At 38.1% G+C, this 26,773-nt stretch overlaps 1 protein-coding gene across 1 annotated transcript in view; it reads left to right on the top strand.

The window, feature by feature from the left end:
* The window catches only part of LOC131067552 (recQ-mediated genome instability protein 1), a 185,211-nt gene extending 161,319 nt beyond the window's left edge, over window positions 1-23,892 (top strand). The window contains exon 8 of the mRNA XM_058002622.2: window positions 23,325-23,892. Coding sequence (XP_057858605.2) covers window positions 23,325-23,456 — 132 coding nt within the window. The 3' untranslated portion in view covers window positions 23,457-23,892. The remainder of the gene's footprint in view (window positions 1-23,324) is intronic.
* Window positions 23,893-26,773: the final 2,881 nt, after the last annotated feature.

Below are 26,773 nucleotides of genomic sequence, written 5' to 3'. Positions count from 1 at the left end.
ATCTTCTAGTTATGTATGAATTAGGTATTTAGCAATCAATTAAGGAAATTTGTTTTAGTATTCTTTGATGACATCTTGATTTACAAGACTTGGGATGTCCATTTGAAGCCTTTGGGATACTTGAGCAACAATCTCTTTTGTTAAGGAAGCCAAATGTGAGTTTGGGTTGATAGAAAATTTTGTACTTTGGGCATGTCATTAGTGCCTAGGGCATTCAAGTGGTCTAATACAAGATTCAAGCCATTTGGATCGGCCTCCAAGCATAGTAACATAGCTAAGAAGATTCTTTGGCTTGTTTGTTAAGGGTTTTCAACAACTAGCAACAACTTTTATTGCATGACGAAGAATGGAGGTTTTATGTGAACAAAAGTAATTCAAGATGCTTTCAATGAGCACATCAAGGTAATTTTTTTCTTGTCTCTCCTTTCTATTCCTGATTTATCACTCCTATTTATTTGGTTTTGTGAGTGTGATGCCTTAAGGGAGGGGATTAGAGTTGTCCTAGTATAGAATGAGCACCTCATAGTGTTTGAAAGCTTAAGTTAAAACAATCAAAAAGGGGTTTCTCATCTATGAGAAGGAGATGCTAGTCATCATGCATGCATTGGCCAAGTTTGACAATACTTGGTTTGTGGTGAAGAGGACCACAACATCCTAAAATTATTCCTTAGTCAACTTGACTTCAACGATTGGCTACAAAAATGGGTAACTCCAACCCTATGACTGACATAGAATACATGAATTGAGAAAATAATATAGTTGTTGATGCCCTGTCTATAATGCCTATCCTATTTCTCCATCTCTTATTTTGGCCAATTGGAAAGTGCTTGTAATGGAGGAATATGCTAAGAATTCATTTGCCATTGCCCTCAATGAAATTGTAAAACGTAATAGATTCATAGTTGTAGATGGTCTCCTGCTTACAAGAACATTAGTTTTTTTTCCCTGAATCCAAAATGAAGGAATTTTTTTGAAGAGCTTTATATGATGCACCTCTAGCAAGGCACCTAGGTTATTACAAAACCTATAGGCAAATTAGAGAGAAATTCTTATGGAAGGGTCTTGTTGTGACCTTTTTCACACATTGCCCCATTGCAAATGGGGACCCTCTCTTTTCCTGCTTTCTAGGGTTTTTGTTAAGTGTCCTATGACCTTTTGCTGCAGTTTCACCAAGCCTTGTCCAGTTCAGAGCATTTCAGGCTAGACGATTGAAAGTTAGTTTTTGCAAGTTATGTGATTCCGAAATGTGAACACCACCAGAGTGCTTAGAGAGGCCAAAGGACGAAGATCGCAATTGATTTGGATGAATTTGGACAACTTTCTATTTTTAGAAAGTTTCTTTTTTTTGCTTTTTTCTATTTTTTAGGAAGTTTTGTTTTTGGCCTTTTTTAGCCCAATCCTCGGTATGGCTATTTTTAGAAAGTTTTCCCTATTTTTTAGGGATGTCGGCTTTTTGCTTTTTCGGAATGGTAACCTAGGGTTTACACTTGCACCACTAACCTGTTCGATCGGAACTCGAAAATTCCAAGTTTTGACCTAAAAAGCTAAATCCCTAGATTTTAGGCTTTTTGCTTTTTCGGGATGCAAATCTAGGGTTTGCACTGATGCCACTGACCAACTTCGACCGGAACTCGAAAATTCCAAGTTTTGACCTAAAAAAGCTAAATCCCTAGATTTTAGGCTTTTTTGCTTTTTCAGGATGCAAACCTAGGGTTTACACTTGTACCACTGACCTGCTTCGACCGCGATCCAAAATTTTCAAGTTTTGACCCAAAAAGCTAAGTTCCTCTATTTTAGGGGGTCATGGCACCTTCAAAGGATAATCAACTCGAAAAATCATCCTGATCCTCAAATGTCCTAAAATTTGGCTAAGTCTAGAATGTCATCCTGATCCTGAAATTTGACTAAGTCTGGAAAATTGGAGAATCCTCCAAAAACTAGATTTTGCATTATTAGTCCTAGAGGCCCGAAACCACTCTCAAACATCTTGACAATATATATGAAATATAACTTAAAGTATAATATACTTAAATGTTATACTTCATATATAGTCCGCCCTCTTGAGAACCTCCAAAAGTCCGCCTTGAAGAGCAAAGGTCTAGAAGTCCGCACATGTTGGAGATGTCTAAAAGTCCGCCATGTTGGGAGGTAGACCAAAACTCCGCCAAGATGGGAGAGATGCTTGAAGTCCGCCCAAGAGGAGGGATGCCTAAAGTCCGCCCTAGGAGGTGTCTCCAAAGTCCGCCCAAACTTGTTGGTGAAGATGGTAAGGACATCAAAACTCCGCCCAAGCATGTCAATTGGTGGTCATGCCTCTTAAACTCCGCCGTATGCCTTGTGGAGTGAGAAAAGAAGATGTGGGAGCACTCTCCAAAGTCCGCCCAGCCTAAAGAGGCCAAGGTGGCCAACATTCTAAAGTCCACCATAGGCTAGGAGGGTTATGTAGGAGCTATGCTTAAAGTCCGCCCAAGGTGAAGAGCCTTCTAAAGTCCGCCCAAGGCTAGAGAGGTCATGTGGGAGCACTCACCAAAGTCCGCCAAGGCTAGAGAGGTCATGGGAGAGTGTTGTGACGTTTTCACACATCGCCCCATTGCAAATGGGGACCCATGTTTTTTTTGCTCGTTTTGCTCGTTTTCGCTTTGCTTTTTTAGGGTTTTGTTAGTTTGTTAGTTGTCTGGATTTAGGGTCAAGCCTTAGGGTTCTAATTACCGTCTTTTCGGACCAAAATCCAGTCGTTTTTGAGGGCTTTTGAGTTTCCTTTTCTAGAATGCAAATTTTGAATGAAATGAATTCGCCAAAATGGTCTAATTTTCAATTGGAATGTTCATGCAAAGCTTAAATTTGTCTAAGTGTTGACCGTCAATGTGAATTTTTTTGTCCAATTGAATATTTTTGACCAAATTTTGACTTTTTTGAATTTTGATCCTAGGCATTTCAAATGATTTGTTTTTGCCTTGTGAAGTGATTAAATGTGTAAAATCATGTTATTTTGGCCTGTAGGAGCAAAATCGCTCCTGTCCCTCAGTGAAGGACGGGAGCTCGTTTTCAAATATCTTACTATTCCTGCAGGGTCAAGATGAATTACGAATTGGAAGGGATGGAGAAAGGCGAGATCTTTCCATTGAATATAAATTGAAGATTTTCATGAGCACAGAAATGCCTCCAGTGAAAAAATCGCTCCTGTCCCTCAGTGAAGGACCGGAGCTACAAATCCAATTTTGCTTTGTCCTTGCAGGATTTTAACGTCTTGACGATGTGAAAGGGTCCAAAGAGGTACATTTTATCAAATGAATATAACTTGAATGTCGCCCGGGGATCATATAGGGTAGCAAGTCCGGCTTGAGTGAGGTCCTGAGGCATGGTGAAGGGCGAAATGAGCATGATAGAACATCCGGACTTGATCAAAAACAATGAAATGATGAAGTTTTGCCTAGAGGGTCAAATTCGCTCCTGTCCCTCACTGAAGGACCAGAGCGAAGTTCTTCATAAGGTACGTCCTGAACAAAGACCAAGCAAATTTTATGTTCGAAGGCAAGAAAGGAGGTCAATCGAACCCGTTGAAGACAAATTGAAGATTATCAAACGTCAACAAAGGACCAAAATGCTTAAGTTCGCTCCTGTCCCTCAGGAAGGGACCAGAGCGATTTTTGTTGTAGATGATTTTCTCGCCAAATTTCAACCGATCTCAAGGCATGAATGAATGAAAGGAGGCATTGCGAATCCGTTGAATATAATTTTCGAAGGTGATGAAGTGAAATGAGGCCCACAAGAGCAAAATCGCTCCTGTCCCTCTCCAAGGGACCAGGGCGAGGTACCTTGTAGCTCTCGTCCCTCTCCCAGGGACCAGAGCGATTTCCTTCATTAGACAGAATCCAGGCAAATGTCAAGACAAGTGTACGTTCAAAAGCAAGGAAGAGCATGAGATGGACGCATTGAATACAAAATGAAGATTTTTTGGACGTCCACAAAGGTCCTAAATGTCTAGTTCGCTCCTGTCCCTCAGGAAGGGACCAGAGCGATTTTTGATATAATTGATTTTCTTGCAAAGTTACAAACAATGTCAAGGCATGAACGAATGGAGTGAAGAAAGACGAATCCGTTGAATATAGACTTGGAACCTGACAAAGTGAGATAAAGGCTACAAAAGGAGGATCGCTCCTGTCCCTCTCCAAGGGACCAGGGCGATACAATGGTGATGTTACTTCCTATGCAAGTTCAAGGTCGATCCAAGTCAAGACAAGGTGGCGAGGGACATTTCAAGGCGTCTTTAGCAAGCACAAACATTAAAAGGTCGTCACAATGATGAAATTCGCATCCTAGGACATAGATCGCTCCTGTCCCTCTCCAAGGGACCAGGGCGATGTTAGATGCATTGGTCATTTTGTGCAAGATTTACGTAAGAACAAGATTTCATAAGGTAATGCAAGGTCTAAGGCATCGTTTGAAGATAACATACAAGAGTTTTGAACGTCCAAACATTGCTAATCAAGGTAAAAAGCTCACATCGCTCCTGTCCTTTGGACAAGGACCAGGGCGATCCTATCAAGAGCACTCATATTCCTTCAAGATCAAAGCAAGGTGAGGTTAAGCGAGGCAAGGGACGACGTTTGGAGGACATCACAATGAAGATCGAAGATAAAAGGATGCATATTGAACGTGGAAATTTGAAGATCGCTCCTGTCCTTTGGACAAGGACCAGGGCGATGAACATCCAAAGACACTCATGAACGCATGCAAGGCAATCAAATTCGAAGAGCTCATCATGATGATTAATGTTGAACGTGGAGATGAAGGAGTTGAACGTGAAAAATGCAAAAATCAAGACAAAATCATGGATCGCTCCTGTCCCTCTCCAAGGGACCAGGGCGATGAGGTACGTCCCTCTCATTTTCATAGTTTTGGCGCCAAATAAGCAATTCAAATTTTCCTTAAATGCTAAGTTCGATAAAAAATTGAAAATCCTATTTAATTTGGCATTTAATGTGGCGTTGATCTTTTATTAATTATTTTGCCTTTATTAAAAATCGAAATTTGCAAATTAAAAACGGAAGGCATTAATAATTAATTAATTAATTAATAAAAATCGAATTTGAAGCGCTACAAAGGGAGGTCGGCCTTGCTAAATCATTTAAAAATCATTTAAAAAATTGTTTTATATCCTCAAGTCGGCCTAAGGGATAAATGCAATCCAAGCGCTATATATGGGGAGTGGAAGATTTCATTTTCACATCATCATTTTATCCTTCTACATGCGAATTAAGGAAGACAAGGGAGAAGTGCGATTTGGAGTTTACTAATAAAGGTGGTGCGATATCTTGGAGACTTCGTTGGAGCGAATTTGTCAAGGATTGAAGACCACGTCAAAGGTGCGAGACTAGGAGGATTTGTTAAGGCGAACTTGAAGATCCATTTGAGCGAATTGTTAAAGAGGCAAGACTTGAAGATCACGTTGAAATCCAAAGGTGGCGAAATTGATCTTTTGAGGAGATAACATTGAAGACTATTTATACCTCAATTTCGCCTAGGCGAATTTTATTCATTTTGCATTTTAGAGTTAAGCTCTCAAGTAAGGTATGGCAAGATCTCTTGTTTTAATTTCGAATTTTGATTGTCATTGCCTTAATTTTGTAATTTTGTTTTTCCTTAGCTCTGTCTTTTTTAGGAAATGATTAATAAAGGACTTATCATTAAGTTTCCTAAAATTTGCTCTCTAATCTATGTTATGTATTGCAAAATCATGTTACTAATTTTGAAATGTTGTGTAGGCATCAAATGGAGGTCTCTTCAAGGAAAATCAAGCCGGATCAAGGACGGTCTTCGCCAGGACGATCAAGCCAGGACATGGACGACCTTCTTTGGACTAACATCATCAAGGGCAATCCAGCGTTCCAAGGCGAGGTACATCATCTTCCTGCACATCAAGGACGCAAGGAGTTAGAACAAGGGCTCGTTGAAGAAGCAAAATAGATCCAGATGAATTAATTAAAGCAAGTTTCTCAACAACATCAAGATGAATATCTACCAAGTTACAAGTGTCAAATGAGGTGGCGTCCTAGTCATCATTTCTCCAGTCAGTGTGTTCCACCTCAGCATGACCAGATTCAATGTACTTAACTCATGGAAGGTGGCACAAACTCCGATGTACCTACCCTGGCTATCCATTGGTCAATTTTTCTAAAAGGGACATGTGTCCAAGCAATACAATTTTATCATTGGTCAAACATTAAATGTTATGTAATGGTTGTAACAAACCCTAATTAGGGTTTTTCATTGTAAAATCTTGGCCATTGATCTTGAATTGATCTAAGCCATCAAATTGTATTGTGGGCACTATATAAGCCCAGGCATTTCATTTTGTAAAGGAGAATTTTAGATATGATTAGAGAGAGTTAGAAATAGTTGAAAGTAGTTAGTAGTTAGAGAGTAGAATAGGAGGATAAGGCAAGAAATTGTTGCCATTGATTGTAAACAAACTCCATTTTCATTGAAGTAATGGTGAAATATGTCGTTTTTCTTGCAATTTGCATGGTTTCTTGTTGAGTCTTCAATCTTAGATGGTAGATGATTAAATGAATGGAGGGAATGTGATTGATTGATGGTGGAATTCGTACATCCATACTACTAGCAGTTTGTTGATTGCAAACTTGCCTTGTGTAGTCGACTGGAATCGTTCAGCTTAAGCTCAATTTCAATTTGTCGCCTTGTCATTGATATGCATCAACTTGGATGGTATCTATGCCTGCGGTGATGATTTGAACATCATAAAGCTCCCTTAGAAGATCGCACTAGTCTTGTGTAGATGTTCCATTGATGTCAAAACAAGACCTAGTTAGAATTTCATCAAAAATCAAATCATTGCTCCTACATTCTTAGTATTAGGATTAGATCCTCTCTTCGCCCTTATCCTTTTTCCTTTTTTTTTAATCTAAGTTAGTAAGAGTCTGTGTCCAGCAAAGCAGATCGGAAGTTCAATGTAAGTCCCCTTGTGATTCCAGCAAATCACATCATACCACTGGAGCTTGTCCACACGTGGAGATCCCACTAAAAGAACCTTGGAGTCCATCTAACTGATCCTTTTCGCGAATCTTCAGCAGTTAGAGACTATTTTCTCAAGAGAGGATAAGATGCCTTTAGGTATTTTATTCTGTGTATGATTGTGTACAAAATACACGTCAACAGAGAGCTAACACCAAAGTCCGCCCAAGGTGGAGAGCCCTCCAAAGTCTGCCCAAGGGGAGGTTGCTTGAAGTCCGCTTAGGGGATGGGTTTGAAGTCCGCCAAGGTGGAGAGCCCTCCAAAGTCCACCAAGGTTGGGAGGCTAAGGAGGAGGAGTGATAGAAGTCTGCCCAAGTTGGGGACACCACCAAAGTCCGCCCAAGATGGAGGTCATGTAGGAGCTCTCTCCCAAGGCTGCCAAAGTAAGAGAGCAAGGTAGGAGGTGCCAAGTTTAAAGTCCGCCAAGGGTAAAGAGAGCTATGAGGAGGGACCTTTAAAGTCCGCCCCATGCCTTAGCCAAAATTCTGCCTTGATGGAGAGCCATGAGGAAAGGTCTCCAAAGTCCGCCATACCTTGGAGAAGATGGAGATGAATTTCAAAAGTCCACCTACACATTGAAAGTCAAACAAAATCAACAAGATGCCAGTGATGTCACAAAATCCACTGAGATTTCAAAATTAAATCCAAAATGAAGAAAATCTCTAAGGATTATTAAAAATCCTCGAAATAAATCCAAAATAGAAAGTTTTCAAAAGGAGAATATTGGAAGATTGATAAGGATTTCGAACTTAAATCCAAAATGGAAAGTTTTTTTTAAAAAGAATATTGGAAGATTAATAAATATTTCGAACTTATAGCCAAATTGGAAACTTTTGGAAGATATTTTCTTCGAATTTGGAAACATGACAACACTTTCCAAAAGAATGAAGTTAAAATTGGAAACATGATTTGGAAGATTTTAAGGGTTTCTAATTGAGGATTTAACTTTATTTACAAATACTTCGTTGTAAACTTCATTTCTACACCAAGAAGTTCGAAAATATTAAGGAGAGCATAGTAAAATACTTTCAGTTTGGAGTTCATTTGGAGAAAGTTTTGGATATTGCTGGAAGTTGGATAAACCTTTTTGACAAAAGTTTCACAGATTTTTGGAGAAAGACAACCAGTATAAGGATGAATTATTGAATCTCTCCTGAATTTTTGAGTATTTTTGAAGGTGAAATTAAATTCATGATGCAGATTTATGTATTTTCTGAGTTTTTCCAGAGTTTGAGAAATTATTTTTAGTGAATTTGTTCGAATTTCTAAGGGAGGAAAATCATTTTTTTTGGCTAAGTATAAGAAATTTTCGGAGTTATAACACTTGGTGTTGGATTGTGATCACAGTTATCTTGAAGGTTGGAGAATTTACATGTGAAAATCCCATTCTCATGGCTAAGTATGAAAATGAAGTGAAATTTTCCAAACACTTAGCCGTTCACAGCCTCGATTTTCTTTAATCCAAGATAGATTTCTAACTTTTTTTCTTTGGTTTTATAGTTCGCAGGAGGAAATAGAAGCGGGATCATCATAGAGATCGCAGTTGGAGTTTCAAGCCAAACGAAAGATTGAGGACAAGTTCACAGGCAAGGTTCATCCGAGCGTGAAGATAGCCAAAATTTGGCTAAGTATGGGAAATGTTTCACAAAGAAAATTCCAATTTCCTCAATCATGATGTAGGCATGTTAGGGTATCGAGAAGAAGGACATGATCACAGCGAATGCCTGAATAGCTTGATCCCATCATTTCATATTTGCAAGGGGTTACCCAGAGCTTTTTAACCCTCCTCCCACGCAACATAAATTGGCAGCTGAAGGCAAGATCTTCATAGAAAACACAAATGGAGTTTCGAGCCAAATTCAGAATTGAAGACAGGACCACGAGCAAGGTTCGTCCGAGTATAGAGAGGGCCAAAATTTGGCTAAGTATGAGAAAAACTTCACGAGGGGATTTGTTCTCCAAATTCGAGGCACTTTAAAGAATCTGAAGGCATCAAGAAAGAAAAGTTCTCAGACTTGGTGAAAATATGGAAAAGTTAGATAAACTTCCAACTTCTTGAAGAATTTCATCTCCTGAAGGATTTAAAAAGACAAGCTCCCAAGCAGAATCAAATGGTGACAAGAAGGAATCAAATTTCCCTACTTAGACGATTTCTTGACACAAATTGGAGAATTCAAGAAAGACATCCAACACGTTGAGGTGGCGCCTCGTCATTTTCCAACCAATCAGATCGCTCCAAGTCAGCATGTCCAGGTTCGATGAACATGACTTATCAAGAAGCTTCTAGAAGGGCACACTTCACAATGCAACAACCTTCTATTTTCATTGATGGTTCATATTTAGCAAGAAGGACAAGTGTCCCAAATGTAATTGGTCAAGGGTAGTTAGTTTTGGGAAACCCTAATTAGGGTTTATAGCTTTCAATCTGGGCCCTTGATCACTGTTTGATCTCGGCCGTTCATTTATTCTTGAAAACTATATAAGGCTACCTCCTCTCATTTGGAGAGGGTGAGGTTTTTGATGTATTGTTGCTTAAGGTCATTTCCAGATAATATATTGCATGTGTGCTGCTTTGTAATCTCTATTATTTGAATGATTTGCATGGTTTCAATTGCCTCAACACTTAGTTAGAATTAATTTAGATTTGCTCTCATTGTTGTTAATTTGAATGAAGGATTTGATAAGTATCAATTAATGGTGTATTTCCGCTCATACTTTTGGTAAATGGATGATTTCCATTCTACCGTGCAAAGTTAGTCTGAGCCCATCCCCTGTGCATCCCAACATCTCGATCATAAGCACAACCCATTGAAGATTGCACCGGCCTTGTGTAGTTGTCCGTAGTGTGGCGAAGCAAGGTTTGGTTTCTCGAAAGCACCCAGTTGATACCGTCTCCAGAATTCGTAGGATTAGATTAGCCTTCCTAAACCCTATCTCTTTTTCCCTTTCTTTTGAAAGTCTAAATCCCAGAAAATCCCCCAAAAATAAACAAGAAGAAGAGCCTAAAAATTGCTAAATCCATCTAAGTCCAGCAGTTCAAGAATACTTGTCAAACGTAAGTCCCCCTTGAAAATTTCAGCATACACTACCCAAGAAAGCTATTCCACCAAAGTCGCTTGTTCGCACATATAGACCTTGGAATCAGTAGTGATTTTTCAGGAGAGGATAGAATACCTTCGGGTATCCTATCCTAATGTTTGGTAGATGATAAAATAGACACCAACAGGTCTCAAAGGGGATGCCCTTAGGAACGTTAAGAGAGTGTAGGACCTGCTCACAAAACCAAACAAAGCATCTCTCTCCCACATGCTTGTTTTAGACACTACTTATCATGAGTTGGAAGTTGGAAAGCATATCCATAGACTTGATTACTGGCCTCCCCACAGTATAGGGTAAGGATTGCATCTATGTGGTAGTGGATAGACTAAAGAAGTATGCACACTTGTTCACTATCTCTTCAAAATTTAAAGCACATGTAATGTCCCCTTTTGTAAAAGCCCTAGTTTTTGCCCTAAAATCACAATCCCAAGTAAAGTAAGGAATGAAATAGAGGTATCATTTACCAATTAGATCCTGATTGAGACCCCTAAATCATGTTAGATATAAAATCGGTCATTCCTACTAGGGTTAGGGATATTATCTTAATCATTATTGTAAATTACATAATATACATGTAAGATTCTCTCAAGGCTTTTCCCAACAACCCATCCACATTATGAAGCACCATGGGAGATCATACAAGGCGCCTCGAGCCCTTCCATCAAGTCCAAGAGCACGGAATGACACCCATCATTCAGCCTTCCAGCCACACTTGGGGTGTCTCTACTTAATGGCTTCCTAGCTACTTGCATTCCCCATATGCACTTTCTCCCATCCATAATGGGACAGCAGATTAGATGAAAGCTTTAAAGGAATCATCTTATATATATTGTATTATACATAGACAATATAGTAGTAAGAATAACAACATATATAAATATATTTAACAGTAGCAATCTGTTAACTATGTAATATTCCTCCTTCCTATCAAATGGAAGACAAATAATAATTCAATCAATTCAGAATGCTATGCATTATACTTCATACCAAATACTTGACGTGTATGTAAACTGCTATCTGATTCATTAATAGTGAGACTGCAAATCTCTTGCTTGTTTGAATGCTTATTCTCTCTTCTTCCATGCTGATCACTTGATGAAGATCTGCCTTAAATATCTGTTAAGGAAGGACGAAAGATCACACCTCCTACCAAGATCACCACCTTCTCAAGTGATAAGTATCTTCCAACCTGAGCTGCCTCTTCCTTAACTCATGGCTCTTTGAAATTGATGCTGATTTTATTAATCACTGCCCTTAATTAATTCCTAGCGATTCCTTGGAGAATCACCTTCCTTTGCCTCTCCCACACCAAGAAAAGGTATGATTATATTTAATATGGCTGTGATTTATTTATTCTGTAATGAGGTTTGTTTATCTTAATGAAATTGCACCACATACGTATCTTACTTATTGTGTTGGGAGTGTTACAGATTCAAATAGCTCGTTGATATATATTTATGCATCGATGCTGGGTTAGAGACATCTTGTTTAAAGGTTTGCTAACACTACAGATTGCTGATCAAGGGAACGGATTCCTTATGGATAGTTGTTTAGGTGTTAAAAAATTGTGAAGGCTTTGAAAAGACAATTTTCTTTTATTAGGTTATTTATTGTCAAGGCGGGGGGGCATGGCAGCACATCAAGTGGTTAACTTGTTTTTCAAGAAGCTGTTCAAGTTTGTAATGTCCTCTCTTTCCTAGTGGTCACTCAAGAGATAGAGATTCCCTTGTTACCCATCTCTGCAGGTGAATTCAGTGGATAGGAGATGTTTGGCTAGCAAAGGGGATTCATACATAGCCAATTTTGGCCTTGGACAACTTATTTTATAAGAACTTTATGTTATTTTATTTCCTAAGTCACTTTTTCTAAAATAGACATAATTATAAAGTGACTTTATTAAGTTAAAATAAAAGTTCAATGCAAAAACATAAAGTGACCCCTTTTGCACGCCTACCTAGGCAAGTTGCATTTAAATTAAAGTGGGCCCATTTAATAATGAAATATGATCCGCTGTTATGTATGTTCAAGTTGAGGAGAATATGCTTTGGGAATCTTAGCATTTGGAAACCTAAATGTGGCGCCTAGGGTTGGACGTTAATAAAAAAGTGTCGAAGGCTCTCATTTTGGCATTCGATGATTCATATTTTTTCATTCTTTGAGAATTAGAGCTCTGCAAATTCAGAATAGCAGCAGATGTACATTCGGGAACGAAATCTCCTCAATACTAGGTGAGCTTGGACAAAACCCCAAGTCTCAAAACTGAGGAATTCATCCAGAATTCCAGTTTGGGCTACAATAATCAGATTTTATCAGCAATTGCAGATCTGTAAGAGCAAGGAGATCAGCTTTTGGAAGCAATCAGAGGCAGCGACAATCTTTTCCAGCACCTACGTGACCACTCCTAGCAGGCCGTACAACTCTGGAGGCAATTGGGACATCAATTAATTCATACAACAGTGTTTAGGGTTAGAAAAGGAAGGAAATTCATTGTCAGCATTAGCAATCAGCAAATAAAGTGATTTATCAGACTTATCCAGGCATATGTGATTGATATGAGCAATTCTTTGTGGAAAATTAGGCAAATTCAATAATCTTGCCTGGGAGCCAGGCTCATTTCTCAGTAGATTCATCCCAATTGATTTCAGTATTTATTGTTATTGCCAATAAACTCCATTGGAGCCTTTAGACCACGTTGGAGACTCATCTTTTGACTTCTATTCAAGTTAATTCAAATAAACCCCTATTCTGGCTAAGCGTTGGTACCTGGTATGCTCTGATTATTTTATTAGAATGGAATTCTTTAAATTCTGATGTTAACATATTGCTGTCATAAAAATCATAATTCTGATTTCTTAATCAGTCAATTATTTCATAGTCGAAAAAGTCCAAAAAGTGCCACTGTTGTGTTTATTTCCTCTTTCAAGCATTGTATTATCATTTGGCATCAAAAACTAAAAAATACAAACCAAACCAAACACTTCCTTTCGCTGGTCAAAGAAAAATCAGACAAGAGAACAAACAAAAATCAGAAAAAATTCAGTTCAGTTTGAGAAGGGATCTTTCAAAGTTGCATGCATTGCCTAAAAAATATTGTTAGTGATAGGGACAACATATTGCTTAGTTTTTTTTGGTAGGAGTTGTTTCATTTGACTAGCACATAATTCAACCCTAGTATAAGCTACCTACCTGTTGTGACCATTTCACACATCGCCCCATTAAAATGGGGACCCCCTCTTTTTGCTCGTTTTTGCTCGCCTTTCGCTTTGCTTTTTAGGGTTTTGGTTTAGTTTGTCAGTTGTCTGGATTTAGGGTCAACCCTTAGGGTTTCTGTTACTGCGTTTTGGGGCCAGAGTCCAGTCAGTCTTGAGAGTTTTTCGAGTTTCCTTTCGTAGGATGCAATTTTGAATAAAGTGAATTTGCCAGAGGCTAAGTGAGTTGGTCTACTTTCAATTGGAATTTTGAATGAAGAGTCTAAATTTGTCTAAGTGTGAATGATGAAATTGCGAATTTTGTCCAATGGAGTGATTTTGACCAAATTTTGAAAATTTTGATATTTGATCCCGGGCATTGGAAAGGTCTTGTTTTTGCCTTGTGAAGTGATTGTAATCCCGAAATCATGATATTTTGGCCTGTAGGAGCAAAATCGCTCTTGTCCCTCAGTGGAGGACCGGAGCTCGTTTTCAAAAATCTTACTGTCCCTGCAGGATCAAGATGATTTTTCGAGTGGAAGTAGTAAAGGGAGGCATGATCTTTCCGTTGAATATAATTTGAAGAAGTTCATAAGCACAGAAATGCCCCAGGAGTGAAAATCGCTCTTGTCCCTCAGTGGGGGACCGAAGCTTAAAATCAAACATTGCCTTGTCCTTGCAGGATTTAAACAACTTGACGATTTGAAAAGATCAAAGGAGATATGTTTTATCAATTGAATATAACTTGAAGTGCCCTCGTGAAGGAAAACGGACCAAAAATGCAAAGTTCGCTCCTGTCCCTCAGTCAGGGACCAGGGCGATAATTCAGTGTAGCTCCCGTCCCTCTCCCAGGGACCAGAGCGAAATTCCTCATAGGGCAAAATTTGGGTGAAGATTGAGCAAGTTTTGAGTTTGAGGCAAGAAAGGAGGATGGAATGAACCCATTGAAGACAAATTGAAGATTACAAGACATCAACGGGAGACTCAAATTGACCTAGGCGCTCCTGTCCCTCAGTCAGGGACCAGAGCGATTTTGCCTTAGGTCAAATTTCTCGCCAAGTTTGAATGAATTCCAAGCCATGGATGAATGAAGGGATGCACAACAGGATCGTTGAAGATAAATTTTGGGGTTGGCAAAGTGTAATTGAGCTTGCACATGAAAAATCGCTCCTGTCCCTCAGCCAGGGACCAAGGCGAAATGATGATTATCTTACCTTCCACTCAAGTTCAAACCACTCCAAGCCAGAAGTAAGGTGGCAAGGACGTTTTGAGGCGTCTCGATGAAGGACCAAGTTACAAGAATCGCTAAAAGTTGAAAGAATTGCACCAAATGCCATAATTCGCTCCTGTCCCTCAGTCAGGGACCAGAGCGAAATTTCTATGAGGGCCTAAGTTTTGAAGGTTTATCAAGTTTCTAGTGTCCAAGAGGGATCAAAGGACCTCATTCTACATGGTGAAGGTGATTGCAAGTTGATACAAACAAGGTTGAGCCCAGGATGCTCAAGTTCGCTCCTGTCCCTCAGTCAGGGACCAGGGCGATATTTACCATATTGGCCAAATCCTTCAAAAATCACACCAAGTCAAGGTTGTACAAGGTTGCACAAGTGTCCAGGTGTCTTAAGAGGATGATATACAAAGAAATTAAACATCAAAAGGTGATCAATTGAGCCAAGGAGACAACATCGCTCCTGTCCCTCACTCAGGGACCAGGGCGATTTTCACAAGATCATCCATTTTCCTTCAAAATCATGACAAGGCAAGGATACACAAGATCAAGGATATCGTTTGGAAGGCAATGAACAAGAAACAATGGTTATAAAGCGACAAATTTAGGCCAAGATACAAGGTTCGCTCCTGTCCCTCAGTCAGGGACCAGGGCGATAATCCTCCAAACATCAAAGTGCCTTGTTAACGGCAAGTAGAACAAGCATGGAACGAAAGGATAACATTGTTTCTTCCTCATGATGAAATTTGGTGATCATAGAAGCTAAGATCAAGGAGAAAACACCAAAATCGCTCCTGTCCCTCAGCCAAGGACCAGGGCAATGATGGTCACAAGAGGCATTCATTTATGAAACCAAGTTAATCAAGTTCGAAATTCCTTGCAAATATGCCAGTTTCAACGTGAAGATGATGGTTTTGAACGTCGAAAGCACAAGAATCAAGGTCAAAAGGGTAATTCGCTCCTGTCCCTCAGTCAGGGACCAGAGCGATAGGTTCGTATCTTTCCCTTCTCCCGATTTTTGGCGCTAAAACAATTTTTTTAATTTTATTAAATGCTAAAAAAAAAAATCGATAAATCAATTGATAGCATTTAAAAATTGCGCATAAGCATTAATTAATTAATTTTTGCCTATTTAAAAATCGAATTAATTAAAAAACGATGGCATTTAATTAATTAATTATTATTTTAAATAGTAAAATGGGGTGCTTGGTGTTTATTTGTTTATTTTATAAAAGTCGGCCCTTGTTATTTATTTAAAAATCATTTTAATTTCTTTATTTTGGCAAAGTCGGCCTAGAGGTAAATGGGAGGTGAGCGCTTATAAAAGGAGGGTGAAAATTTTCATTTTCACATTATCATTTTATCATTTTTCATATGCGATTTTGGAGAAGTGCGATTGGTATTCAAGTGGAGCGAATTTCTATTCCAAGGAAGGCGCAAACATCATCAAGGGAGTGCGAACTTGAAGTTAAAGTAAGGCGAACTCGCCAAAGACATTAAAGATCATATCAAAGACCCCAAGGGTGGCGAATTGATAAGGAAGACGTTCATTTGAAGAGGGATCACGTGGGAAGCTTCAAATTTCGATTGTTGCCTAGGCGATTTTCTTCATTTTTGCATTTTAGAGTTAAGCTCTCAAGTGAGGTATGGCGATGAGATCCCTTGTTTTCAAATTTTGAATTTTGATCGTCATTGCTTCAAATTTTTGAATTTTGAATAGCTCGATCGTTTTTTAGGAAATGATAACTCAAAGACTTATCATGAAGTTTCCTAAAATTAATCTTTAATCTAATCTATGTTATGCATTGCAATATCTAGTTACTTATTGTGAAATGTTGTGTAGGTATGGCGACCCCGAAGGCGGGAGCATCCACCAGTCGTCCAGCTCTCATGAAGGAAGATCAAAAGACCGAAGAAGTGGAGACCAAGATCGTGTCTAAATGGAGCAACATTGGAGATACCAACTTGGGCAACTTCAGTACGAAGAAGTTTCGAGAGGTCCCCTACATTGGCAAGCCATCACCTGTCGCCCGGAGGATAATTGAAAGTGGCATCATTAAGGCGGCCGGCTTCCCTCCAGCAGTATAGTGCCATGAGTTGATGATCGAGTGTGCTCGTCATTATGATCCCCAGTCCAGAACGATCGTGTCCAAGGAAGGAAACACTTTAGCTTATCTTTCAGAGGAAGCTATAAGTGAGGCTTTCCATCTTCCAGAGCACAGAGATATGATCTACAAGAGCATAGAAGGAGCCAGGTCAATGTACGAAGATGATCCAGATGCTTGCTTAAGCATCATCAACAAGAACTGGTTACTCAAGAGTCGTCCTCGCCTGAGCAAGGTACCGAACACACCACACAGGATTGATTTCCAGGAGGAGTACAGAGATTTGATTACAATGCTCAATCGAGTCACAGAAGCCCCTCAGGCCTTCTACTTTGAGAAGTGGATGTTCTACTTCATCCAGGTGATAGTTCAGGGAAAGGGAACAATTCATTGGGCTAGAATGATTAGCCATTGCTTGGACGTACAGTTGAGGAGACTCAAGGCTACCAAGTCCTTCCACATGAGTTCATATGTTATATATGCCTTGATCAGGAGTTTCGAGTACGCAGGACTACCTCACAGAGGAGTGATTGGAAGAGGACCCGGCGAGGTCAGAGTTTGTGATTCCTATGTTCACTTGCATCATCCGCCAGGAAGCAACTACAAGCTAGTTAATGATACCTTCACAATGAACATTACGAGGACGTTGCAAGGCGGGATCCACAGTAGATTATCTCAGGACGCGCAGGAACTAGTAAAGAGGTACGGTGCTTGGTTTATCCAATTTCCGAAGTTCACTTATATCAGAGTTCATGGATGTCCTTCACCTCCATACATGTTGCTGAGATATCCGACAGACAGAATTGTGTTACTTGAGGTAACAAGACAGTTGGCAGCTTATGCGAAGGCATTCAGACACAGGCATGGGAATGGAGTTCCGGTACCTATCATATTGGGCAATTCAGTTGAGGTATGTCCTAATGCTTTAGCCATGGATGACGCAGAGAAGGAGTTAGCTTTGTATTCTTTTTCATTCTTTGCTTTGAGGGAAAGCTTTGATCCACATGGATATATAGAGGAGACAGTCGGTAGGAAGTTTAAGCATGAGTTTCAGATAGAAGATTTTATGATGAATCTCTTAGACGATCTTGAAGTGAAAAGAAAGATGCATTCTAGATTGCCTTTGGATTTCATTAGGAAGTGCAAGATTTACAGAGTGGCCGACCAAGCTCAGGACAGTGGCAGACATCTCCAGTCATCCTATGATCGAGAAAGTAAATCAGTAAGGTTAGATTGGAATGAGCCCGAGGTTGTGGATCTAGATGCTTTGATGGCTCCAGTCTTGTCTTGTACTCGCAGATGGGTTGATGTGCAGCATCAGAAGTTGAGAGAGCAAGGCATAGCTATGACTTTCACTTTGGAAGAGAAACCAGCCGAAGGTGGAGCTAGTGTAAGCGAAGGTAATCCTAATCCCAGAAATGCAAATGAAGGCAACCTTCGAAGTGCAAGTGAAGGCGATCTCCATCCAAGGGGCTCGAAGAGGAAAGAGAGACTGGGAAAGAGAGAATCTTCCAAGAAGAAACAAGAAGCCAGCCGAGATCGTTCATCCGGTACATCTTCTCGACAAGAGAAAAGGACACTTGAAGTGGAAGAGTCTATGGAGTCGATGGTTCAGAATGATAAAGAAGGACAGGTACCTCAAGGGTCACCAAGTGGATCTCTCCAAGATTATGAGTTACATGAAGACAAGAATAATGACGAAGTAACATCTCCTCACAGAGAAGAAGAAGTATTGCATAAGGAAATACAGGTCAAAGAGACAAGATCAGCCATCCCAGATTGGTTGAAGGAAAGATTAACGAAGGTGATTGTGATAGAGGACGAGGACAATGTAATTGATTTAGAGAGCCTTGTTGGACATTCCCAGGAAGTGACGGAGAAGAGAAAGGCTACCAAGATGTCCAAGATGATTAGAGATGAGACTGGATCCAGAAAATTACAGATAGCTACACCGGCAGTGGACAAGTATGAAGGTGAGATCTTAGCAGAGGAATATGATATAGAAACATTTGAGCTAGGTCCATCCACAGCCGAGCAGACTCTAGATGATGCCACCGATTCGTTTGAGGCATTGAAGGACAAGCTTAGGGAAGAAATGGAGAAGAATAGGAAGCTTGAAAGAGAGGTCGGTGCATGGAGAACATATTTCAGCCATCTCAATCAGCCTTTAGGACGTCAGGATCCAGCAAGATCACCCATACAGGCACTTCCCCTTCAATCAATTGGTGAGGCAGAAAGATTCAGGAGTATGGTCCAGCGTATGAGTACTTGGATGGATAAATCTCATACAATTGCCGTAGAATTTGCAACAAGGATGATGCAGACCATTCACCGAGCTATTCAAGTTCTTGAGATCATCCACAATTTGATGATAACGGTAGCTGCTTTTGCTCATACCAAGGATGTTATCATTCCTGTCTTGAAAGTAATTAGACAGGCATCGAGGAAGGTCTTAGCACAGGAAAAGATTATGGATGGAGGACCTCACAGTTTACTTTAGTGGTCAACCTTACTCCAGATGAAGGAAGTTCTCTTTGAGGACATCAGTACTAGATGCAGTCATGTTGAGGAGGTGATCAACCCGATCCAGGACAGAGTATTTGAGGTACTTCGTACCATTCTTGGCAGGAGGATCGAAGTTGAGACAGATGTGGATTTACAGGAATTGGAAGATAGGATCAAGGTCATCTTTTGCAAGGACGCTAATATCACAGATGAGCAACAGGACCAGATGTTTGCTACCATGCTCCTGATCGAAAAGACTAAGGAACTTGAACTTACATGGGACGCAGCTCTTCTAGATGCATTTGATCAGGTCATCCACTTGGAAGAAAGAATGAAGAATCTTCCCGAGATTCCAATTGCTGAGATCGAGGGAATCGTATCAAGATTCATTGCATATGCTAAAAAGGAGCATTGGAAAGGGAATAAGATTCTAGATGAGAGGTTGTTATAGATGACATGGCACCTTAATTGTCATTGGTCTATGTCTCCTAGATTTTCGTGCCAAATTTAATAATTGGCTATGCATTTAATGTTGTGCAATAAAAGGGGAACTTTTGTAATGAAACCCTAATTAGGGTTTAGGTGTCATAATCTTGACCATTGATTTGCTTTTGATCTGGACCATTCATTGTAATTGAGGATGCTATTTATACCCTCATTTCATTTCATTTTCAGAATTAGATGTGAGAAGAAGATTAGATTATTGATGTATTAGAGAGATTAGAGTTTAGAAGCAATTTACTTTTGTAGCAAGATTGAGTTTTGAGGAAGGAATTCAAACAATTGTTGTACATGATGACTTTGGAATCAATGAAATATTGAAGTTATGGTGTTTTGTTGCAATTCTCTTGGTTATCTTCATGGTTGTTCATTTTTCTTGAAACATTCTCAATCAAAGTAGTGTGTTAATTCGAAGGACGAAGTGTTGGACTTGATCTTTGGTAGGATTCGCTTTCCAAACCACTAGCTTCTTGCTGATTGTAGGAACGCCTTGCGTGGTCGACTGGAGATATTTGAATCACTTAAGTCTTCAATCGTTATTGTATCTTGGATATGTACCTTCGTGGTAGTGTCTTTGATCTTTGATGTGTTGAAAATCATTTGTTACCTTAGAAGATCGCATCAATTTCAATTGAGTTGTTAATTTATGGCAATGTTGAAGTTGGTTGAATCTCACCAAGTATTGTCCACATGAAGTCATTCTTAGGGTTAGATTAGATTAGACCTCTTGCAAACCCTATCCTTTTGATATTTTTTGAAAAGCTTGTTTTGTTTAGTTTAGCAAAATCTTCGGCAACGTAAGGCCCCTTGATGACACAGCAATCACAACGACCACTGGTGCTTATCCACACGTAGAGACCCTACTAAAAGAACATTGGAGTCGTCCTAACTGATCCTTCTTGCGAAATCTTCAGCAGTTAGCGACTTTATTCAAGAGAGGATAAGATGCCTATGGGTATTTTATTCTATGTATGATGGTGTACAAAATACACGTCAACACTACCCTAGATAGATGGCTATCTAAGATACTATGTCTCCAAACAAAAAGCAACTTGGACCAAATGGTTGCATATGAGGGAATGTTGCTGTAACACCATACACCATACGTCCATTAGTATGTCATTCTTCATGGCACTACATGATTATAATGCACCAACTTTTGTTGGTTTAGTGCTCACCGACAATAGGGTGCCACTAGTTGGTAAGGCATATTCAAGAGGTACTAAGGTCACTAAAGGATCACCTCCAACAAGTCAAAAATTGATAGAAGTTCTATACAAATCAAAACTCCATGAAGAGGTCATTTAAGGTAGGAGATATGATCTTCCTAATGTTGCAGCCTTATAGGCAGACTTGTATCAAAATAAGTGGGGTTAAAAACCTCAAACCTCGCTTCTATGGACCCTATATGATTTTGAGGATTGGTGAACTGGCTTATGAGTTGAAACAACTGGAGGATAGTAGGATCTATAATGTTTTCCATGTGTCATGCCTGAAGAGGGCATTTAGACATGTTACACCTTGAGAAAATCTAACACCCCTAGATGACGAAGGGAAGCTAATTTTGCAGCTTGATGCTATTGTTGATACTAGGGTGAAGGGTTAAGAAATAAAAGTATTACAAAGCACCTAATCTGTTTGAAGAATTTGCCCACTAAAGATGCCACTTGGGAACACTAGAGATTTTGGAGCATCCAATCTACACTGGTTGGGAGCAAGCAATTTTGGTGAAGGCAGACTTGTGATGTCACAAGTTCTAAGTATGCGAGCGTCGGAGTCATTTTCTAGCTTTGAGTAGGGTTTTGGGTTTCCTCTTGCTGTCATACCTTCTCTCAACCATAATGAGGGGGCTGAGGGTCTTCGTGCCAACCACTTGGCCTTTAGGTTGAGGGCATTTATGCAATTTATCATACAGCCCTTTAGGGCATTTATGCTTTCTTGATGAAGGGCTTGAATAATGGGAGGGGACTTTTTTTTTATTGAATCGAATAATGCAAGAGGACTTGACTAGATCTAGGGTTAGGTTGAGGGTACACAATGTATGCTAAGACACTTGTTTGGCATAAAGGTTGTTAGAGGATGAACCGATCAACTAATCAGTTGAGTTCATTTAGGCAATTTATACTTGAGTCTTGACAAAGATATCAACTACTAGGAGAGGGATTTTCCCTAGAAGAGGAGGGAGTGGACTTCAATTGTGGTAGGAGGTCAATTAGCTTAACTGTCTTAAGGGATGACCATTGGGAAGAGTGAAAAATTCCTTCAACCTCTTGACATCAATCAGGTTCCTCGACCTAACATTCAAGTGATTTGCTGTCATTTACTCATGTCCCTCCATTCAAGTGGTTTGCTATCATTCATTCCTCATTCACAGCAGATTACCTACATTAACTCTGTTTTTATATGCTTCCAAGTAGAGACAATTGTGCAAATTGTAGTTTCCATGTTTTATACCCTAGTTTAGAGGTAATATGCAGAGCAATGAAGCATGGCAATGTTAGGTGCATAATGAATTTAATTTATTAGATATTTGGGTAGACTGCAAATAGTTGCATTTTTCAACTTACTGTTTTTATATATTTCAGCTTCTGATTAAAATTTAGGAATCTGAAAAGTAATGCATAATTTCTTTATTTTTAGGACTGCTAATTAAATTTAGATAATTGGCATTCTACAACTATGTTCTTTTTTAATATTTAGGAGGGAAAAAGCAGGCATATAATTCGCCTGCACTTCTGCCATCTTTACGCAATCAATTGCCCACATGGAGCAATCAACCGTAACTGCTACATTTCTCAATCAGTTATCAATCTACTTCAGTCCCATTATATTGATGATACTTGACCTGCTATGACGAATGCCAATTGTAAAACGTACCTTCAATATGAATGATAGAATTTAGTTTATGAGTTTCCTATATTATTACCATTGTTGCTTAAACTGTGAAGTATTCTTAAATAAGGATTTGTTATATTTTTCCCGACAAGTTTTGGTCAAATTTGCATGTTTTACATCCTAGATTGGGGGATCGAGTTTCTAGTGTGGTCACATAGTAATCTGGTTATGAGTTTCACTTACAGACAGTGAAAGTCCAGAGCAGATTATGTACATTTGCTCTGTTTTTATTTGCTTCCAGATAGAGATAATTGTGCAATTTTTTCCTCTGTTTCCCACCTCTGTATAGAAGTATTGTAAAGAGTGAAAATGTATGCATGTCAACTCCAGGTGAATGGTGGATTTGATATATTAAATATTTGGGCACACTACAAATAGTTTCAGTTCACTTTGAGGTTTTTATATATTTCAGCTTCTGATTAAAATATAGCAATCTGAAAAGAAATGTGTAATATCTTGAGCTTTCAGATCGGCAATTAACTTTAAATAAATGGCGTTCTGCAAGTATGTTCCCTGTTTTTCACAATTTAGAATTAAGTAACAGGCATAGAATTTTGGATGCTTTCCATTCACGATCAAGGAAATGATCTATTTAAATCTTCAACCAGGATTTCTTCATTCCCAACTCTATTTTTAAAGAAGAGTAAACATATCAGTTGATAGGGCTTGGTCAGACTTCTGATGAAGATTTGTGTATCAGTTTCTGGTATTATAGTTAAATGTAATCTGAAAAATATTAAAAAAGAGTTTCTTTTGTGTTTTTTTTGACAGGGGCGAATGCTTGTAGAAATAAATAATGAATCTGCTGTCCCCATTGTCATTGAAATGAAAGAAGGATGCGACGATACTTGGCCTTGGCTCTTGTTTCGCAGGTGCAAGTGCAAGCACTACATGTCTCAATAAATCATTTCAGTCTGCAGAATAATATGTATGATGTACTGGTCATGGAACGGTTTCAAACCTCTTCAAGCAATTTTATGGCTTACTCCCCAAACATGGCTCTGGTATTCAACAGTCACTTCTGGCTACAAAAATGTCTACTCAGCCATTGTAATATTGACGTCTTTTTACATTTAATTTATCTAATGTATATATTAACAATTTTGGTCATGGTGGTACTTTGTGATATATGTGAAAGGAAACAAGGCATATAATCTTTTTCAATCGATCCCTTACGACATACTTGTAGTCATTAATGCTAAAGGCAAAATACTATTTGTAGTGATTAGTCTTCCAGATAGATCTTTCCTGGAAATCATTTGGAGTTGACAAATGTAACACGTGATATGTACTAGTAGGAGTCAAAATGATAAAGGAGAGAAGTTGACATATTTATCTATTAGGATTTTTTTATTTTTAATTTAGAGTAGAAAACAGGAAAGCATTTGGTATGATATTTCTTGATAAAAAATTTATTTACTTAAAAAAATAAAAAATCTGAAATATATTGTGATATTGTAGATATTTGTTTTTAAAAAAAGTCAGAAATGAACAAATAAATATTAAAAGCAATAAAGTAAAATTGTTTTATAATATTAAATTTGTTTAACAATATTAAAATATAATTAAACTACAATTCATAATTTTGATCATGTAAATTAAGTTGGATTATTTAAAAGAAAAAAGCAAGAAAGAAATCTACAAGAAGCAAAGTTAAGTTCAATAAATAATAAAGCTTTTACAATATAATATAGAAATATCACTAACACCCAACATTTCATGTATACTATACAAATATCAATTGATAGTTAAGTATTGCTCAACATATATGGCAGCTGCCACAATGCATCAAGAATCAAATGATGCATAATTAATATATAATTATAAAATATAAATATAAAATAATAAGTATAATTGTAAAATATAATAGGGAGAGGTAAATAATGATAATAAAAAAATAAGAACTTGCTACCTTGAACATAAATCTTTGAGAATACATGCCATTCATATATTTTGACATGAAATATTTAATCATATAACATAAAATGATAATATAATTTAATTTGTATTGCATAATAATATATAATATAATACATTATATCCATGTTGAATAATTTCTAATCACATATGTTTCTTAAATCATTATTAAAAACTTTTCCTTGAAAGATTTAAAGCTTACATGAATTAAAATAAATGAAAACAATTTAATTTGGAAATATAAAAATATCTTCACTCGCATTAGGGGAGAGGGCTCGATACGTGCAAACCTTATGTTGGCGGGTACACGTTGACCCCATACCCCCAAAAAATTCCACGACATGTAGGAAGATTAGATTTTTTAAGAAAAAAATGCTTTTGGTTGATTTCCACGTCATCTAATACGTGTATGGTGATTATTGGTTCAAGGTGTCCATTTTTTTGTCAAATTGATGCGATGATTGAAACGTGGTCAGACCCACCCCCACTAGTGCATGGCGCAACATTTGAAGTGGACAGTGTGGTTGCGTGGCAAACCTCCACCTTGCCACACTATACATTCAACATGCTTGCATTTAACTTGTCACCCTACACTCTGCCACCTTTCGACATTTATTGCGCCTCCCTTCCCCTTTCGCCTTACATTGCACAAATCTCGAGTTTAACATTCACTCGCTTTTTCTCCTAAAAATTTAACATTCTTTCCTTTCGTTGCTACCTTTTTTAAAGTCTTCGATACATTAGGGTTCCAAGCGTGTTTGCTTTTGGTCTTTGCAACTTTGTTCATCTTCTACAACATGCTCACAACCAACACCAGTTTCCCTTCAACTTCAGTGATGGCTATACCCTGGTTTGTGGAGACCATTGCTCTGTTTCGTCATCTACAGGTAAATGTCGACAATTTAAATCAGTCCCATTGCATGTACTTCCCTTCTTGGTGATTATCTTTTGGAATTTCAATACTAGCATTTGCTTCCCTTCTCGTTGGTTATTGTTTGGAATTTTAGTAGCTACATTTACTTCCCTTCTCCTCGGTTATCATTTCAAATTTGAGTTTGGGCATTTAAATTAATTTGACGCTTGGTTTTTTGAAGTAGCTTTTATTTCCCACCTCGCACCTTGCAGGTTTGGACTTGCATGTTGTTTTGGCGTTGACTATGTGCAAGAAAACGCTTCAATCACTTTCCATTCGACCTAGGTGAATTTCAACACTCACTAAGGCCATTGATTCACCTATTTGTTTTATCGTTCTTGTTTTATGAAAGATTTTTTTGTTAATCTTTTAATTGCTCGGTGCTTGATTGTTAGGGTTTCTACGTTGGCTATAGATGTTTATTCTGAAGTTTATGATATGGGTGTTTATGAACACTACAAAATCTGTGTTCATAAACACATTACATTATTCTAGAAATATTTGATCTTCTATTGAGGCATCACTGTCAATACATTCTAGAATTATGTGGCAAATTTTGTTGAAATGAGTTAACTGTTATTAAAGAAATATTTTGGAATGCAAATTATATTTGAAATTTTTGTTCATAAAGCTTGTAATACAATTTTTTTTGTTCATAAAGCTCGGATATTTCTTGTTGTGGAATACAATAGAATCAAATGTTTAAATTATATGTATTAATTTAAGGTGTGTTACTTATAGGTCACATGAATTAGAAAGAAATGAGGTTAAACTCAATAATGATGAAGTTTCATCATGTGAAGCCAAATAAAATAGCGAGGAAGGTTAAATGAGACATTAGTACCCTAATCTATTTGACAAAATTAAAATAATAGATTGTAGCATGTGATAATAAAAGGGAGCTAGATATAACTAAATAGCTTCTTACATACAAGATACATATCCTAAATTTTTTGAGAAATTACACAAACATGCAACACATTCAAAAAACACATTACATAGTAGATATCCTTACAAAATATTTGTTTTAGAAAAAACCTAGCAACAAAGGAGAACTCTCTATGTTCATAATATCTAGCCCTCAATCATACCATTTTCTTACAAGCATACATTGATTAATTATTTCTAGATTTTGTAGTGTTCATAAACTTATGCACCCATTTCATAAACAGAGGAATAAAGATTGTAATGAAGTACAAAAAGTGTACTTCATTGCACATTTTATAGTGCTCCCAATTTGTTTTTTATATTAAAAGTAGCCAAAACAAGGGGGCTGACCTAGATACAGTCACATTAACAATAGACGAGCAACTATTAGTAGAGAAACAACATAATCATAGTCTCCTAAAACTTTCCTCTATCAAAAACTTTAAAATTTCTACCCATATTA

This window comes from Cryptomeria japonica, chromosome 10 (assembly GCF_030272615.1).
Source record: "Cryptomeria japonica chromosome 10, Sugi_1.0, whole genome shotgun sequence".
Classification (NCBI taxonomy): Eukaryota; Viridiplantae; Streptophyta; class Pinopsida; order Cupressales; family Cupressaceae; genus Cryptomeria; species Cryptomeria japonica.
This window is presented reverse-complemented; position numbering and strand designations above follow the sequence as displayed.